Source organism: Channa argus, chromosome 3 (assembly GCF_033026475.1).
Source record: "Channa argus isolate prfri chromosome 3, Channa argus male v1.0, whole genome shotgun sequence".
NCBI classification, from domain to species: Eukaryota; Metazoa; Chordata; class Actinopteri; order Anabantiformes; family Channidae; genus Channa; species Channa argus.
Window position 1 is genome coordinate 81,619 of NC_090199.1, and position 17,373 is coordinate 98,991.

The 17,373-nt window shown below is 41.4% G+C and overlaps 1 protein-coding gene across 5 annotated transcripts in view; it reads left to right on the top strand.

The window, feature by feature from the left end:
- The window catches only part of LOC137123248 (mitogen-activated protein kinase kinase kinase kinase 3-like), a 34,769-nt gene that overhangs the window by 2,952 nt on the left and 14,444 nt on the right, over nt 1-17,373 (top strand). Inside the window, exons 2-12 of one of the 5 annotated variants that reach the window (XM_067496682.1) lie at nt 7,859-7,916; nt 10,096-10,186; nt 10,283-10,347; nt 11,333-11,388; nt 11,471-11,518; nt 11,652-11,694; nt 12,013-12,085; nt 12,275-12,406; nt 12,517-12,579; nt 13,517-13,598; nt 15,388-15,516. In XM_067496682.1, coding sequence (XP_067352783.1) covers nt 7,859-7,916; nt 10,096-10,186; nt 10,283-10,347; nt 11,333-11,388; nt 11,471-11,518; nt 11,652-11,694; nt 12,013-12,085; nt 12,275-12,406; nt 12,517-12,579; nt 13,517-13,598; nt 15,388-15,516 — 840 coding nt within the window. Of the gene's footprint in view, nt 1-7,858; nt 7,917-10,095; nt 10,187-10,282; nt 10,348-11,332; nt 11,389-11,434; nt 11,519-11,651; nt 11,695-12,012; nt 12,086-12,274; nt 12,407-12,516; nt 12,580-13,516; nt 13,599-15,387; nt 15,517-17,373 lie in introns of those variants that run through there. The other 4 variants (XM_067496684.1, XM_067496683.1, XM_067496687.1 and 1 more) reach the window with 4 other exon arrangements.

Sequence of the window (17,373 nt, forward strand, 5' to 3'; positions counted from 1 at the left end):
CCAATAAAGGACAGGCCATGGTGGTTTCAGCAATGTTTTGTGTACTTTATGTCAAAAGTACTGTGTTCTAAATTCGAACTTAGCATCAGTGCAGAACCTGTCAAAGATTACATGGATCAACTGAGTGGCAACAAATGACAGACCCCCCCAAAGAGTTTTACCTGATAAACCACCATTAATTAGAACAGGTGTTGATTGCTTTGGTTCTTCTAATACTGATTAAGGATGAACAATGCAAAAGATATGGCGTCATATTTACATTTCTGGCTACCCAAGTTGTCCACATAGAGGGGGCAGCATCATTGGACATGGACTTGTTTATTTACATTTAATCCTTTAGCAGACTTTTATCTAAAGCGACTTACAGGTGAGGTACAAGGCAAAGCAAAAATCTAAGTCAAGGAGAAAAACATCCCAGCAAAGTCCTATCAGAAAAGTGTTTACATTTCACGAGATGCAAGTGCAAGAAAGGAATTTTTACTTATTTATTTATTTATGTATTTAAATGCATAGTAAGATCCGGAAGAGAATTGCTGAGTTTGGTAGCTCGTTCCACCATCGTTGGATCATTGCGCTGAAGGGTTTTGCTTGGTGTCTTCTGTGGTGCTGGGAACCACCAGACGTCAATGTGTGATGAGACAGTGGAGTCGTCCAGTGGAAAGGACAGGAAGAGCTGTGTATCATCAGCATAGCAGTGATAGGAAAGGCCATGCGAGTTGATGATAGAAACCAGGGATGTGGTGTAGACAGAAAAAAGAAGAGGACCAAGAACTGTACACTGCGGCACACTGGTAGGGAGGCTATGAGAGTGAGAAACATGCCCCCGCCAGGATACCTTGAAGGATCGTCCCGATAGGCAGGACTGAAGCCAGGCTAGAGCTTATCCGAGGTGATGTGGACAAGAGGATCTGATGGTTCACAGTGTCAAAGGCTAAGGATAGTAGGATTAAGACAGAAGACTGACTTGTGGCTTTTGCAGCTTGAAGATATTCCACGACAGTCAGGAGTGCAGTTTCTGTGGAGTTACCCCACTTGAAACCAGACTGGTTGACATAGAGGAAGTTATTCTTTGAAAGAAAGTCTGAGAGTTGATTGGAGACTGCTTGTTCCATTGTCCTGGCCAGAAATGGAAGAAGGTAGATAGGTCAGTAATTCTTTGCAACAGCGCGATCAAGAGAAGGCTTCTTGAGGAGTGGGGTAACCTGGGCCTTCTTGAATGAGGTCAGAAAAGTGGCTGTTGTGAGAGATGTGTTGATGATTTGTGTAATAGCTGGCATTAGTGCGTGTGCAACTGCTTAAAGGACAGTGGAAGGGATCGGATCCAGAGTGCAGGTGCTCGGATGGTTACAGAGGAGGAGGGTGGATACGTTGCCCGCAGTCAGAGTTGAAAATGATGAGAGCAATGCATTGCTGTAGTATATCATCATCTGGAGGAGAGAACTGTGAGCTGATAGCTGCCACCTTATTTATTTATGCTTTTCTATGCTTCATTGCAAGAAGAGAACAGGTTTTGGAAATACTTTCAGACAATGGAACAAACTTTGTTGGGCGAGCGAGAGCTCAAAAAGACTCTAGAAGAATGGAACATGTCCAAAAAAGAAAATATGCTGGTCCAACATGGCATCAAGTGGATGTTTAATCCTCCATCTGGCTCTCACCACGGATGAGTATGGGAGCATTTAATTTTTTCCATCAGGAAAATATTTGGTACTACACTGAAAGATGAATGTTTGGATAAAGAGGGTCTGCAGACATTACTTTTTGATGCTGAAGCCATCATAAACAGTTGGCCAATAACTGCACTGTCCAATGATCCAAATGACTTGGAGGCATTGATGTCAAATCACCTTCTTCTCTTAAAACCCAACCATCTATGCCTCCAGGAATGATCCAGAAAGAGGAGCTCTATGCCTGCCATAGATGGAGAGAAGTACAGAATATGGCAGCTTATGCCTAAGCTCCAAAGACTGTAAAAATTGACACATGCAAACCACAGTTTTCTTCCTGGGACATTGTGTTGATTGTTGATGATGTGGGGAAAAACATCCACACAATAAAAGATAAACATGGTGAAGTCCGCCAATGTCAAGTGTTGGTGACCTCTGACACCAGAAGAACGAGGACTATAAGAGACTGATCATAATGTCTAAGTTATAGCATAGTTTTTTGATGTAAGTTTATAAGTAATTTAGTAATTGTTCCTAATATTGAAGAACAATTAGGGCATAGGAATGTATGAGCCTGTGTGTGTGTGTGTTTGTGTCGCAGCACTACGTGACAGTGCAGGGGAGAGAAACAAAAGACGCATGAAGCTGATCCACAACACTTACACAATTTTAAGAATCCATGGGGGAAACTGACTTATTTAGACTTCTATCTTCCGATTTCGGAAACCAGCTTTCCTGTAAACATGACACTTAGGAAATCAACTTTTTCGAGAGAGCCAACTGTTGGTTACTGGTTAAGAGCTACCAAACTGCACACTCAGCAAACTCACTGCCAATATACGAAAAAACTGCTAAAAAAAAAAACTCTTCCGCACCTTCCCATGCACTTAAATCTATTAAAAAAACGTTTTTTTCTTCCCTTTCTTGCACTTACATTTCATGAAACCTAAACACTTCCTTTTATAGGACTTTGCTTTAATGTTTTCTCCTTGACTTAGATTTTTGCTTGCCTTGTACCTCACTTGAAAGTCGCTTTGGATAAAAGTGTCTGCCAAATGTCTAATGTATTAAAAGGATGCCTTCACTCATTTGAACTTCTTTCTAGTTTGGGTAGTACATGCACATAAATGCCATTAAACTATGCTTCGACTTCGCTATATAAAAATATCAGATGACATCACTTGGAGGAATCTTCAGTTCAAATTATGTCATCTTGTTGCTCATACTATGCAGTTTATAATCATGATCAACCTGCTTTTCCAGATCTATCCTAGATGACGACATTTGAACCCTTAATGATGAAAAACTCCTGGGTGGTGTCATCTGGAGGAGTCTTCAACTAAAGGGAGAGAAATATAACATAGAGAAGTCGAGAGGGAAGTTTAAAAACATTTATGTACATTTACATCCTAAAATAAAGCCATAGAAAGCAAGTTGAAAATCGGTAAAGTCACCCTTTAAATCCATGTAAACATGGTCAGAGTTTTACCTTATTATAATGGGAAGTTTGTGAACAAAGTGGTGTGAAGAACAGGGGCTGGCATGTCTCTGGTTTTATTTAGTTAACAGTGTTTACCTGTGCTTAAGTAACCGAGTTACTTGAAGATCAGTAAACAATGTTTATATGCAACTGGTTACTCGAAATCTGCATATTAGACAGAATACATATGTGTAAATGAGAGGGACCCAAGTGGAACAGTGAGGTTACGGGGAGCAGAAGGTGCAGGACTTAGGGTTAATGGTTTAGAGTAATGGAGAGTGTGGAAAAGATTTCAAGAGGCATTTGCAAGCAGGTTGGAATGGGTGGAGAAAAGTCAGAATGAAAGGAAAGGTGATCAAGAAGGTGGTTAGACCAGCGATGTCGTTCAGCGTAGAGACAGTGGCACTGATGAAAGAACAGAAGGCAGAGGTGGAGGTAGCAGAGCTTAAGATGTTGAGGTTTTCTTTGAGAATGAAGAGGATGGGCAGGATCAGGAATGAGGACATCAGAGGGACAGCTCATGTTAGATGTTTTGAAAATAAAGTCAGAGAGGCCAGATTGAGGTGCTTTGGACATGTTCAGAGGAGAGACTGTGAATATATGGGTAGAAGGATGCTGAGGTTGGATCTGCCAGGCAGGAGGTCTAGAGGAGGATCAAAGAGGAGATTTATGGATTTAGTGAGAGAGGACATGAAGTTAGTTGATGTGAGCGAAGAGGATGCAGAAGACAGGGTTAGATGCAGGCACATGATTCACTGTGACGACCCCTGAAAGGGTACAGCCGAAAGGAAAAGAAGTAGAATAAGAATGGAAAACCACATATTGTTTCACAGCAGAATAATATTTTTTTCTTAACCACTTATTTTGGAAGCATGGCTCACAAATTTTAAGTTTATAGTTACAGAACTTGTTTTTTTCTTCTTTTTTTTTTGCCATGTTCATGTTGCTGCAGGGTCAAGGGAGAGGAAAAGAGAAACAGACACACAGCTTTTGTAGACTTCTGTCAGACCCTTTGTGTTGATTAGTCCACCTATAGTCTGCTGGAGAAAGCCAATTAGAAACCTAATTACACATATGCATGGCAAAGAAATTGGTGTTCTCTGGTAGCTATCTACCTGGGGAAATCAGGTTTCCATTATCGGAATTTTGGAAAAATTTTAACATGTAGCCAGTAGGATCGTGAGAAGAACCACTAACCCTGTGGTTTGTGAGAACTGTTCTAATAATTGAGCTACAGCCCCTCAAAGAAATCAGCTTTCCAGAGAAAGCCAACTGTTATCTGGTCACTTGGATCCATGTAAATGCATATGATTGTCTAAATCTGCTGTTGCCACCATTTCTCTAGCTTGGTGACTACCAAAGCTAGCACATGCAGGTGTCTCTAAGGAGAAGGAGACAGATAACATTTTCTGTCGTAACTCCAGAGACCTGCTGTTGGTGCTGTTTGAGTGACAGCATTGGAAGATCTAATCTAAATTTCGGCATGATTGAGCAGGGTCTGCAGCGTTTTGTAGATGGAGGTGACTGTAAATCTCCAGACTCGTCCTTGATCTTCTGATTGTGTTATTAGATGAGGTTTGTGATGTTGCTGTGGTTATGAAGGCAATTAAGTATAAAAATCTCAACGTGATGACAGAAAACCACAACGTTGGTGCATCAACTTTATCAATAATTCAGCAGCTGCAGCAGCATCTCTGCAGGGTTCTGCTTCGTGTAATACTACCACCCAAGAGCCTCCTACATTTACTGTGAATTTTTTGTCAGCTGCTCTGTCCCACAAGCAGGTGACTGATGACTAGCAATGACAAGGTGATGAAGAGCAGATGATGAGCATATTGTGTACTCAGATTTATTGTTATTTCCACCCATAACTGACTTGCCCGGGGTCTTGGCCCTCAGGCTCCACATCTGAAGACGACTGTAAAGTGGGTGATGTTTGAGAGTGATCTGAAAGTTGATAAATAGATCAACTCAGTTGGGAACTCCAGCTTTCTCCAGCTGACGTCTTTAAATGGTGACTTCACCAATTTTCAACTTGCTTGCTATGGCTCCTGGTTTAAATATACATTAATGCTTTTAAACATGCCATTGACTTCTCTGTATTCAAATATTTATCTGCTTCTAGCTGGAGGTGGCTGTAGCTCAGTTGGTAAGGCAGTTGACCATGGACCACAGGGTTAGTGGTTCAATCCCCGCTCCTGGCTACATGCCAAAGTGTCCTTGGGCAACATACTGAACCCCGTAGTTGCTCCCGGTGGGTCAGGTGAGCACCTTACATGGCAGCCACCACCACCATTGTGTGAATGGGCGAATGGGAATCAACATTGTAAAGCGCTTTGGATAAAAAGTGCTATATAAGTGACCATTTATCATTTACCAGTTAGTGTTAGTAAGTTTAATGGCATTTATGTACATGTAATACCCAAATTAGAACCAAAAGAAGCAAGTTCAAAATCTGTGAAGGCGTTCTTTAATTAAAGAAAAGCCATTACTTTCTGATGATGATCATTAAATAACAATTCATGCTTCTTCTACCGCAGTACATTGTACTCTGATTTCAATCAGTCTTCCCTGTCTATTCTCAGGTGGGTCAAAATGCTGCTGCTCATCTCTTGACAAATACAGGAAAATTCCACCTTTATAACTATGGTTCTGGTCTGTCTTCACTGGCTTCCAGTTTGCTTTCAAATTGATTTTAAGTTGTTAATTTTTGTTTTTAATCCTTTAAATGGACTGGCACCACCCTACCTAAGTGAATTACTGCAGTGGGACAAACCAGCAGATTCCCTTTAAAATCATCAACTCATTCTCTATTAGAATAGCCAAGGCCCACATACAAACAATGGGCTGATGGTGAAGTAAGGAGCAGGTTATCCCTGAATGTCAGATCAGTGTGACATGCTAGATAAATGAAAATAATTTCATTTGATTCCTGTTGGTTGTTATGTTGTCTTTGTTCAGTTTCATAACCCTCCAGTCCAGCCGCTGATGGACCAAGTCTGCTTCTGGTTTTAGGTCTAGTCAGTGTCAAGTGACAGGAAGTTACAGCAGTCTGTCTTGTCTGTCTTTGTGTTTATGTTGAATTTTAATGCTTATTTAAGCAGGACGGTGCCTGTGGGGGACCGGGTGCTAACAACATCTTTATACAATCAGAGTTATTTCAGAGCCGGGGGAGGGGCTTTGGGGGCAGCTGTTTCTTTATCTTAACCTCTAAAAATGAAACTGAGCAGCTCACTCCAGTTTCGTACAAGTTAATCAGTGATTCACTGGTTGATGCCTGGCTGGGACATTTCCCACGATCCTCTGCTCTGTGGCATCTCACACACACACACACACCCATCACAGGTTTATCGATCGTCGTCCGAAGCTCCATCAGTTCGTATCGACCCACAGGAAGGATACTGGTGCATCACCTTCAATGTGGTCTAGGGGGAGGGGGGCTCAGAGAAGGGGGAAGGTGGGGCAGTTGGGGGGCTTTATCATAAGCTGTGTTTTAATTAACACCCAGTCAGAGCTGCAGGATGTATGTGGTGAGGTATAAATTTCAGCAGGGATGAAATGCTGAAGCTGCGAGATGAAGGAGGTCAGGGCAGAGGACGGGAATAGATCAGTGGCAGCTTGTCCTCCTTCAGGTCCTCTTGTCCCCAACACACTGCCCCTCCGGTCCTGAAGAGTCAAACAGGACATTTCACTGTGTAGAGGTTCGAAAGCCATCTTCTGTTGATTCTAACCACAGGGTCAGGGGTCTGTTGGGGCTTTTTTAAGGTTCTGTCAGGATTGTGTTATTACCTGACAAAATGTTAACTAACAATAGTGTCTCACTCCAGTACACACTTTTAATTAGGGCTAATAGTGACCACAGTCAAACACACAGACACTGATCATTATGATATTGAATCAAGGTGTGTATTGGATTTCCTTAAGCATGTGTGTGTGAAGCTACAGTTTTGTCCATAGGAAGTGTAATCATATCTGTCCAGTTTTTGTCAAAGTCTTCTAACATTAAATAAGCTGCAGAGGTTTCTTCATCTGAAATCTAAAATAACATGTATTTGTTTATAGTTATCTGGTCTTTTTTTTTCATTTAAAAAGATTTAGAACAGGTTTTTGTGTAAGCTTTTAGCTTCGAGTCTCTCCTGCACACATTTTTGTTATAATTAATTATTGAGAGTATAAAGTTAAAACATTTAAAATTGTATATATTTAAGCATTTTTGTGTACACAATTGATAGTTTATCATTAGAGGATTCTTTGCTGTTGAAATAAAACACTTTTTTGAAATGTTTACTCCGATTAATCACATTCAACCTGAATAACTGTAGAAAATCATAAAAGAATTTTGTCTTTCATTTGAGCCAAACAAAACAAAAAATGATTATCAGCACTTTGTGGAGCTTTTTCACAATAAGTGTGTTGATCCAACTGATCAGTAAAATCAGTTTCATGTTACTCAACCACTCTAGGTGATACAGATATTTTTATGGTGTGATGTGGTCATTTTGTTTCAAAATATTGTCAGGTTTTGCAGTCTCAGTGATAAGTTGATAACAATTTTATTGATCAGTTCTGATACAAACCGCACCATGTTGAGCCAACACACTTTTCCCCAAGGACACATTAAATGATTCATGTTGAAGCTTGTGGATGAATGTGTGGCAGCTAATGCTGCAGAATGTTTGAATCCTGATGGTGAAAACTCTTTCTCTGCCAGGTGAGGAGTGTCAGCACTGGAGAACTGGCTGCCATCAAAGTCATCAAACTGGAGCCTGGTGAGAATCAACTCTGCATCATAACTGCACCAGTTCATGAGATCAAAGTAAACCATTGCACCATCTTTAACCAGTCCCCTGCCCCATCAACATCTATAACCAATTCTTTTAAACATTTTTATTTCACTGCATTATTTTACAGCATTTTTTTAATGTATCCCTGTGTCATTTCAAATTCTTCTAGAATTCATAATCATTTTGCTGCAGCATTACTTGTTTGCGACATAGTTTTTTTAATGTCAACTGGATGAAACTTTTCAATAAAAAGATGTGTTTTAAGATGGACTGAAGATAAAGCTTGTCACTGATTGTATTGATTGGGGCTGTTGTCTCTGCTGACTCAGCGTCCATCCCTGAACTGCAGGAAGATAAAAATAGATTAGTTGATATCGATCAGTGCAGAATTGAACAAGTCTGATCACCAGAAATCACTGTCAAAAACTGCAGAGTTTGAAACCATAAGGAAAAGTTAGCAACAACAGAACTGAATTATGAAATCATCATCATCAAAAGTCAGAGGAGACAGGAAGTCACTTTATATGCACAATTCAATTGGTTTCCACTTTCTCCTCTAGCTGGATGAGCTTAGTGAGCTGTGGTTTGTGGATATTGGGTCTCAGACATCTGGAATAAAAACTGATGGTCACTTCTCTCACTTCTGAAGAAAAAATTATATATATAGTGATGACATTTTTTTAGAGTGACACCTCTCCTACCGCACAGCCTCGATTTTAATGAGATAACTTACATAAATCCACCATATTTATTCTGATCAGCTTTAATGAGGCCTGATGCAGCACAAACACTCTTTGTTTTGCCCCCTTTCTTTCTGGGCTCTGACATGATAAACATGTTTGTCTGGAGACACTATAACAGGAACTCTGATTGTGAATACTGAGCAGGATTTTACCTGCTGAACAGGTGCTGAACATTCACTGCACAATGCCATGGCTCTGCAGCTTCACCAACACGTGAGACTTTAAACTCAGGAGTTTTACTGAATCTGATTCTGGTTCATTTCTCTTCATGCTAGTGTGGGCTTCTGCCAGTTCCTCCCACGGTCCAAAGACATGCATGTTAAGTTCATTGGTGACTCTGGTGCAGGAAGGTAGAGCAGTCATCCACCATTCTCGCAGTTGTTGGTTCGATCCCCAACTCGTCCAGTCACATTTCGAAGTGTCCTTGAGCAAGACACTGAACTCCAAATTAGTTGCTCCCGGTGAGTGTTAGCCAGCTGCATAACAGCTCCCCCATTGGTGTGTGAGGGTTTGTATGATTGTGAGTGTGAATGGGTGAATAAGAAGCAGTGTAAAACACTTTGAGTGCCAGTAGGTAGAAAAGCGCTAAGTGCAGACCATTTACCATTTAAATTGCCCATAAGTGTGAATGGTTGAATGTCTGTATATGTCTCTCTGTGTTGTGCCCTGGCATAAACGAGACCAGTGCAGGGTGGACCCTGCCTCCCGGACAGCTGGAATAGGCTACAGCCCTCCTGCGACCGTGAAGGATAAGTGGTTATAGATGGAGGGAGGGGGTCATCCAAAGTATGGATGATTCATTCAATGTACAAGTGAGGTACAAACCAGCAAACAATCTAATTTAAGGAGACATCATTGCAGCTATAGGAAGAATCGTGAGAAGTAAAATTGAAAGAATAGCCTTTTGTAATAGATTAGGTGCATAGTAAGTGAATGAAGAGTTCTGTCTTCAACTTCTTGAATATTGGGATTGAGGCTGAGTCCTGAGTGTAGCTTGTTCCACTATCGTGGGACCATCAAGCTATGTGTATGTTTATAGGAGTCTGTGCTTTATACATCACAACTGTGGTGTCAGAGAGATGCTGAACACACTGACTGTAAATGGAAAGCTCCCTACCTTTCCACAGTTGTCAGTTATTACAATATCCAGAGAAGCCATGTGGAGAAGATCTGGTCTGATTAAAAAGCTTTAACAGGAAACCAGGAAGAGCAGAGGAGAGTTTAAATGTCTGTTGGATACATTTAAATCTCAGATGAGTTTTGGATCAGTCTGAATCATGGGGTTACGGGGTTCCAGATGGTGTTAGTTTAACATTTAGTTCCTTCTCAGATATGTTTTGTTTCATCAGACTCCTGGTGAAGTCGATAAAACTTTTCTGTGGTGAAATAAACTCTACACGCATCTGGTTGTGTGTGTGTAGGGGAGGACTTTGCTGTGGTGCAGCAGGAGATTCAGATGATGAAGGACTGTAAACACTCCAACATTGTGGCGTACTACGGCAGCTACCTTCGGTAACTGTTACCATGACCGCAGCATCAGGACCACAGGACAGACAGCAGACAGACACATCTCAATGACAATGCGTGTGTGTTTGTGTGTGTGTGCAGTAGGGAGACATTGTGGATCTGTATGGAGTTCTGTGGAGGAGGATCCCTGCAGGACATTTACCACAGTAAGATACTCTCTTTTTGATAGTTTGCTGTGTCCTTCCCGTAAGTAGTGCAGTTGATGTTCATTTATCAAGTAATTATTTCCTTTAAGGATCCAAAATCTGTTTCAATGTAAAAATTCAAGCTCAGATGGTTCATATGAAAAGACACAATCACATAATTGACAGTTATTATATATAACAATATTATTGTGTGAGTAGTAGTAAAGTATTTACAAAAGCAGGTGTCAGCACTAAAGTGTCCTCTCAGTTATCTGCCCAGGTGTTCCTCCCACCACCCCTTTCAGCCTGTAGGCTAACCCCCTCACTGATGTAACATCTTGTCAGCATTGACTGAACACTGACCTCGGTAGAGAGGCGTGTGTCTTTAAAACTTTAAAAGTCTCCATCGGCACCCGGCTGTCCCTGTTGCCGTGACAACGCCCACGCTGCCTTCATCTCTGCTTGTTATTGCCTACATTTGTTCAGCTGGGTTCTCGATAATGAGACACGTTGGTTTTTAGCCCTCATTAAATCTCTGTGTCAAGGGCACAAGCACAAGCATGGCTCCACCACAGAGAGAGGTGGAGGAAGCAGACAGGCCGGCCCCCTGCAGACAGATAACGATTTAAACTGCTTTAAGGTCTGAAGCTGCAGTCTAAAACAGGAGCAAGTTTATAATATTTGGTAAAGTCAGGGACATGAAGGAAGTGTGTGGACAAACTAAGACCTTCAGGATTTTAAACAATGACCCTATTGAAAACACTGGGTTATGAATTTCAGCTTTAAGACCTGGGATGTGACACAATGTTAGACCCTGATTTTATATTGTGTCACAGGAAGTTCAGTTTCTTAAAAGCTGCTAAAAACACAAATACTGAACAATGATTTCTGTGTTATTAGTTAATAAACCACATTGAACCACAAAAACTGGGATTTTCAGTTCTAACGTAGAGAAGTTTTGAGTTCGGTTTTCTTTGGTTGTGAACTGTGTTGCTTCATCTCTCAGTAACTGGGCCACTGACTGAATCACAGATCGCCTATGTCCTGCGAGAAACTCTGCAGGTAATGACCAATAAGATTCTCTGACTCAGCATCTCTGTTCAATCAGATTCCTTGTAGTAAGGTGCAGCTGTTTGTCCTGCAGGGTCTGTTCTACCTGCACAGTAAAGGAAAGATGCACAGAGACATCAAGGTGAGCTGCCTCACATGTTCATGTCTCCCAGGACACATCCAACACCAGATTTAAATTTATCGGTAATCAGGCATTCTCTAAAACAGATGTAGAGGTTAGGTGTTATTCATTTTGAGCTCTGTTGTGTCCACAGGGAGCCAACATCCTGCTGACTGATAACGGATACGTTAAACTTGGTGAGTCGCCTCTCTGTTGATGTCACCTGATCAGACTCGGGGAGCATGGAGGTGAAATTTCTGAATTTTAAAATATAAAATATGGCGTGAAACAAGAAATAAATAAATAAATAAAGAGTGGGTTCTCTATTTAGTGGCTGTAGTTCACCTTCCTCAGTGATGGTTTTAGCCCTTTTACCACCACTCACTAATTTTAGGATTCACCAGTTTCACCAGTTTATTACTGTCAGCCTCAGAAAATACCCTAAAGGACATTGTAACTGATCTTTGACCTTTTTCTGTGTGTGTGTGCGCGTGTGTGTCTGTGTTTGTCGGCAGCGGACTTTGGTGTGTCAGCTCAAATCACCATGACCATCGCAAAGAGGAAGTCCTTTATTGGGACTCCGTACTGGTACTACCTTCCTCCTCCTCTTCCTCTCATAAGTTGTCTCCATAGTAACATGAATGCAAGCAGCCTGCCGCTTTGTGATGAGAAGGGGATGGAGATTTTCTTCTCTTGTTTTATATCATTCTGTTTTGAATGACAGGTGTTCAAGTTCTGGGATTTGTTGACTGAGCTCAGGCGTGTGCTTCATTGCAGGATGGCTCCTGAGGTGGCAGCAGTTGAGAGGAAGGGTGGCTACAACCAGCTGTGTGACATCTGGGCTGTTGGCGTCACCGCCATTGAACTGGCAGAGCTGCAGCCACCCATGTTTGAGCTCCATCCCATGAGGTGTGTGTTATGTTGCTTAATCTGTGTCAGTGTGTATTTGTGTGTGTTAGTGTTAATTAAAAAATTGTTAAAATTGCTCATTCAGATGATTATTTAATTCTCTCTCTCAGAGCTTTGCTGCTGATGACCAAAAGTAACTTTCAGCCTCCCAAACTAAAAGACAAGTTGAAGTGGTAAGTATCCATCTCTCTATTAGTATCTATCTCAGCATAGAAACAGTGATGCAACATTTATGTCTCCAATCAAGAAGCTGTTTAATTATTCACATTACCCAGCCAGGTGCTGTTAATGCTAATAAAGAGATAGAAAATTCTTTTTGAACATCAGCTGGAGCTGAAGATGTCAGAGCAGTGATGTGAGTAGCCTGATTTTACACCGACTGGAGCTTTACATCCCAGTGCACTAAAGCTGTAAGTCACTGCACATCGCAGCTGTGATGCAATGGGCTTGTAAATGCTGACTGTAACTGTACAACACCGCAAAAACAAAAAAGCATTACAGTAGAAGTAAATCACAGCTAGTCACCACTGCAACTAAGGCTATATGCCATATTGATAAAGTAAAACATCCCTAGAAAGGACTTTCTATTTTACATACTGGAATTATTTTATATATTAATATTAACAATAATAAAAAGGGAATTACCAGACATGGTGAATGCTTTTTGGGCTATGAACGCGACTAAATCATAGGTGGCCTATACTGTGTACTGTCCCTGAATGCAACAGTGCAGTCTGGGTAGACGGAGTGTTTTACTTTTGTTTACTGTGAAGCCTGTGCACAAAAAAAAGTGACAGAGAGAGGAGCTGAGATGTCTGGCATTTCTGTATCTGAGCTAACATGATTTTTCTCTGATTCTATTATGTCTTTACGTGCTGTAGCAACTATATTCAAGGTATTGGTTAGAAAAGCCAACACATGTGCCAGGTAACAGCTGGCATTATTGATGCAACTCAGCAGAACTGCAGCTGCCATTTGGATGACAGAAGAGAGAATAATAATCTGAATTTAAAAACAAAAATTCTTATTATAATAATTGGATATATCGCCCAGCTCATACTAGAGCAGTTGATTGGTTCAGTGAATCGGCAATTTGTTTTTTCTCTGCAGGAGTGGAAACTTTCATGAATTTGTGAAAATTGCTCTGACCAAGAACCCAAAGAAACGACCTGCTGCCGATAAACTGCTGCAGGTAAATGGATTTCTACATGTTGATGATGACAGACATTTTATATTCACATCAAGCACCGAGCCACAGTCACAGCTGTGAGGTTCAGGATAAAACCAATGGGTGTCAGTGATAGTGGACTTCCTCCTGCAGTGTTTCCCCAAGAAAAGTTTTCAAGCTCAGATGCAAAAGGATGATAGATTGTGCAGCACTGGAGGCCTTAATAAAAGCCCTCTAGGATGTTCATCTTCTAACCTGCTGTTTATGCAGATGGCATATACAACAGAATAATAAATAAAAAAATTTACATTCAACTTTATTCATTTAGAACCAATTCACAACAAAGTAATCTCAAGGCACTTTACATAACAAAGTCCAGCATATACAAAAATGTAGAGGCAAGCCAACAAATCCCCCTTGACCAAGCCCTAGGCAACAGTGGAGAGGAAAAACTTCCTTTAATGGGAGAAACCTCCAGCAGAACCTGGCTCAGGGTGGACAGCCATCTGCCTTGACCGGTTGGGGTGAGTGGAGAGAAAAAAGAAAAGAGCAACAAAAAGCAACAAGGAAACATCGGGCAGGTTGGTAAGACCAGTAGCGGCAAACTAGAAAACACACAGCTCCAAGACCGAGGACACCTGCAGAAAGGGATAGAGAGAGGGAGAGGCACAACAACAAGGAGAGAGCAGACACAAAGCTAATAGCATGCGGCAGCGACACATAAATGTATAGAGAGAAAAAAGAGGAGAGGAGCTTATTACACTTGGGGGGGTCCCCAACAGTCTAAACCCATAGCATCTCAACTCGGATCTAGTTCAGGTTAACTGTGCAGCTTTATCAAAAAGGAAGGTTTTAAGCCTAGTCTTAAAATAGCCAGGGTGTCTGCCCCCCGAATCTGGATTGGGAGCTGGTTCCACAGGAGAGGGCTAAAGGCTCCGCCTCCCATTCTACTTCTGGAAACTCTGGGAACCACAAGTAGGCCTGTATTCTGGGATCGAAGTTGTCTAATCGGACGATACGTTACTATAAGGGCTTTTAAAGAGGATGGAGCTTGACGATAAAGAGCTTTGTATGTAAGGCGGAGGGTTTTGAATCCTATTCTAGATTTTATATGGAGCCAATGGAGAGAAGCTAGTGAAAGCCTTATTTTGTCACTGTTCCGTAGGTGGAAGAAGGCTGTTCTAGAGATTTGTTTTATATGTGAAGTGAAAGACAACTCCTGGTCAAATGTAACGCCAATTCCTCACAGCAGCACTGGAGGCCAAAGTTATGCCATTTAAAGTAACTATATTGTTAGACAGCATATTTCTTATATTTTTAGGCCCAAATAGAATAATTTGAGTTTTGTCTGAATTTAGTATTCCTAATAATGTGAGGATTACATCGAAGACAATTCATATCGGTGCTGATTTAATAAATATTGCTAATCAAAAACCTGGATATTAATAATAATAATAATAATAATAATGTATAAAAATAATTAACATTTCTATTTAAAACATGGTTTTAAAAAGGAACTTACCATTGGTGGTCTGATAAAACATTCAATCTCAATCATCCCATCAATATTAATTTTTGCTTATTTGTGGACTTTTAACAGCACAAAATCATATTCTCAGACCTAATGTTACTGCTCTGCATTGTAAACTTTACATGAATTTAGTTTCAGGTCTGTGCATCTGTCTAATCACACACTCACACTCACACACAGACACACACACACACACACACACACACACACACACACACACACACTCTAGCAGAGCAAAGGCTGGTTTATGTATTGACTTATGAAGTTCTTATTTCCTCCCAGCACCCATTTGTCTCTCAGCCCCTTAGCCGGACTCTGGCCATTGAACTCCTGGATAAAGTCAATAACCCAGACCCGACAACATACCAGGACCCCCTGGATCACCTGGAAGAAGATGAGACTGATGCAGAGGTAAGGAAAGGACTGAGATGTCTGGAGATTTGTGGTTGTTCTCCATTGATGAAGTCACTGCAGTTCAGCTGTGACCATGTTGTTCAGTTTACAGTCAGCAGTTATTTGTTCTTTAAGCTCTAAGCTCTATGGGGGAGAACTTGAGAAATATCTTTAAAATTTAGAATAAATTTACATATTCATAATAAGTCAATTAGCACTCACTTTTATCCAAAGCAACTTACATGTGATGTACAAGGCAAGCAAAAAATCTAAGTCAAGGAGAAAACATCAAAACCAAGCATCAGAGAAGTTTACATTTAATGACATGCAAGTGCAAGAAGAAGCAGAAAAGAATTTTTAAAATAGATTTGACCATCATAGGAAGTGCATAGGAAGGTGCGAAAGGGTTCTGTTTTAGCTCTTTCTTGAGTATTTGGAGTGACTTTGCTGAGCTTGCAGAGTTTGCTAGCTCGTTCCACCACCATGGGATCACTGAGCTGAAGAGTTTTGCTTGATGTCTTCTGTGTGGTGCTGGGACCAAAAGACATTGGTTCATTGGCAGCGCAATGGATGGGAGGGATTGTTGACGTGAATAGGGGAGTTGAGGTAAGCAGGAGCTGTTGAGATGATCACCCTGTATGTAAGAGACAGAGCTTTGAACTTGATGTGGACAGTTACAGGAAGCCAGTGTAGAGATCTGAAGTGTGGTATGACACGAGTCCTTTTTGGCTGAATAAAAAATAAGACGTGCTGCCGCATTTTGGATCATGTGCAAGGGTTTGATTGTGCATACTGGTAACCCCATTAACAAAGCGTTGCAGTAATCAAGACGAGATATGACCAGCCCCTGTACAATGAGTTGTGTTGTATATTCTGTGAGGTAGGGTCTGATCTTTCTGATGTTGTAGAGGGCAAATCTGCGTGCCCTAGAGACTGAGGAGATGTGATCCTTAAAGCTCAATTGGACGTCGATGATGACCCCCAGATTTCTGGCTGACTTAGTGGGGACAATCACTGCAGATCCAATGTTGATGCTGATGTTGTGTTGTGTCGAAGGCTGGGAAGACAAGAACTTCGATCTTGGAGAGGTTGAGCGGAAGATCTCTCTCTCTCTCTCCAAGCAGAGATGTTGGAGAGACAGGCAAAAATGCATGATGAGAGAGTGGAGTCATCCAGTGGAAAGGACAGGGAGAGCTGTGTGTCATCAGCATAGCAGTGATAGGAAAGGCCATGTGAGCAGATGATAGAACCCAGAGATCTGGTATAGATAGAAAAGAAGAGAACCAAGAACTGAACTCTGCGGCACACCAGTAGAGAGACTATGAGAGTGAGAAACATGCCCCTGCCAGGATACCTTGAAGGTTCATCCCGATAGGTAAGACCGAAGCCAGCTGGAACGGATCCAGAGATGCCAAAGTCAGAGAGTGTGGACAAGAGCATCTGATGATTCACAGTGTCAAAGATTGCAGATAGGTTGAGTAGGGTTAAGACCTGTGGCTTTTGCAGCTCAAAGAGATTTCACAACTGTCAGGAGTGCCATTTCTGTGGAGTGACAAAGCTTGAAGCCAGACGGACTGAAATTGAAGAGGTTGTTCTAGGAAACAAAGTCTGATAGTTGATTTAAGACTGCTTGTTCCATGGTCTTTGTCAGAAATGGAGGAAGAGAGATGGGTCTGTAATTCTCCACAAGGGAGGGGTCAAGAGAAGACTTTTCATAAGCAGTGGGGTAATCTGGGCCTCCCTGACTGAGGTCGGAAAACTGCCTGTTGTGAGAGATGTGTTGATGATTTCTGAAATAGCTGGCATTGTGCGGGTGAAACTGCTTGAAGAAAAGTGGAAGGGATTGTATCCAGAGAGCAGGTGGTTGGATGGTTA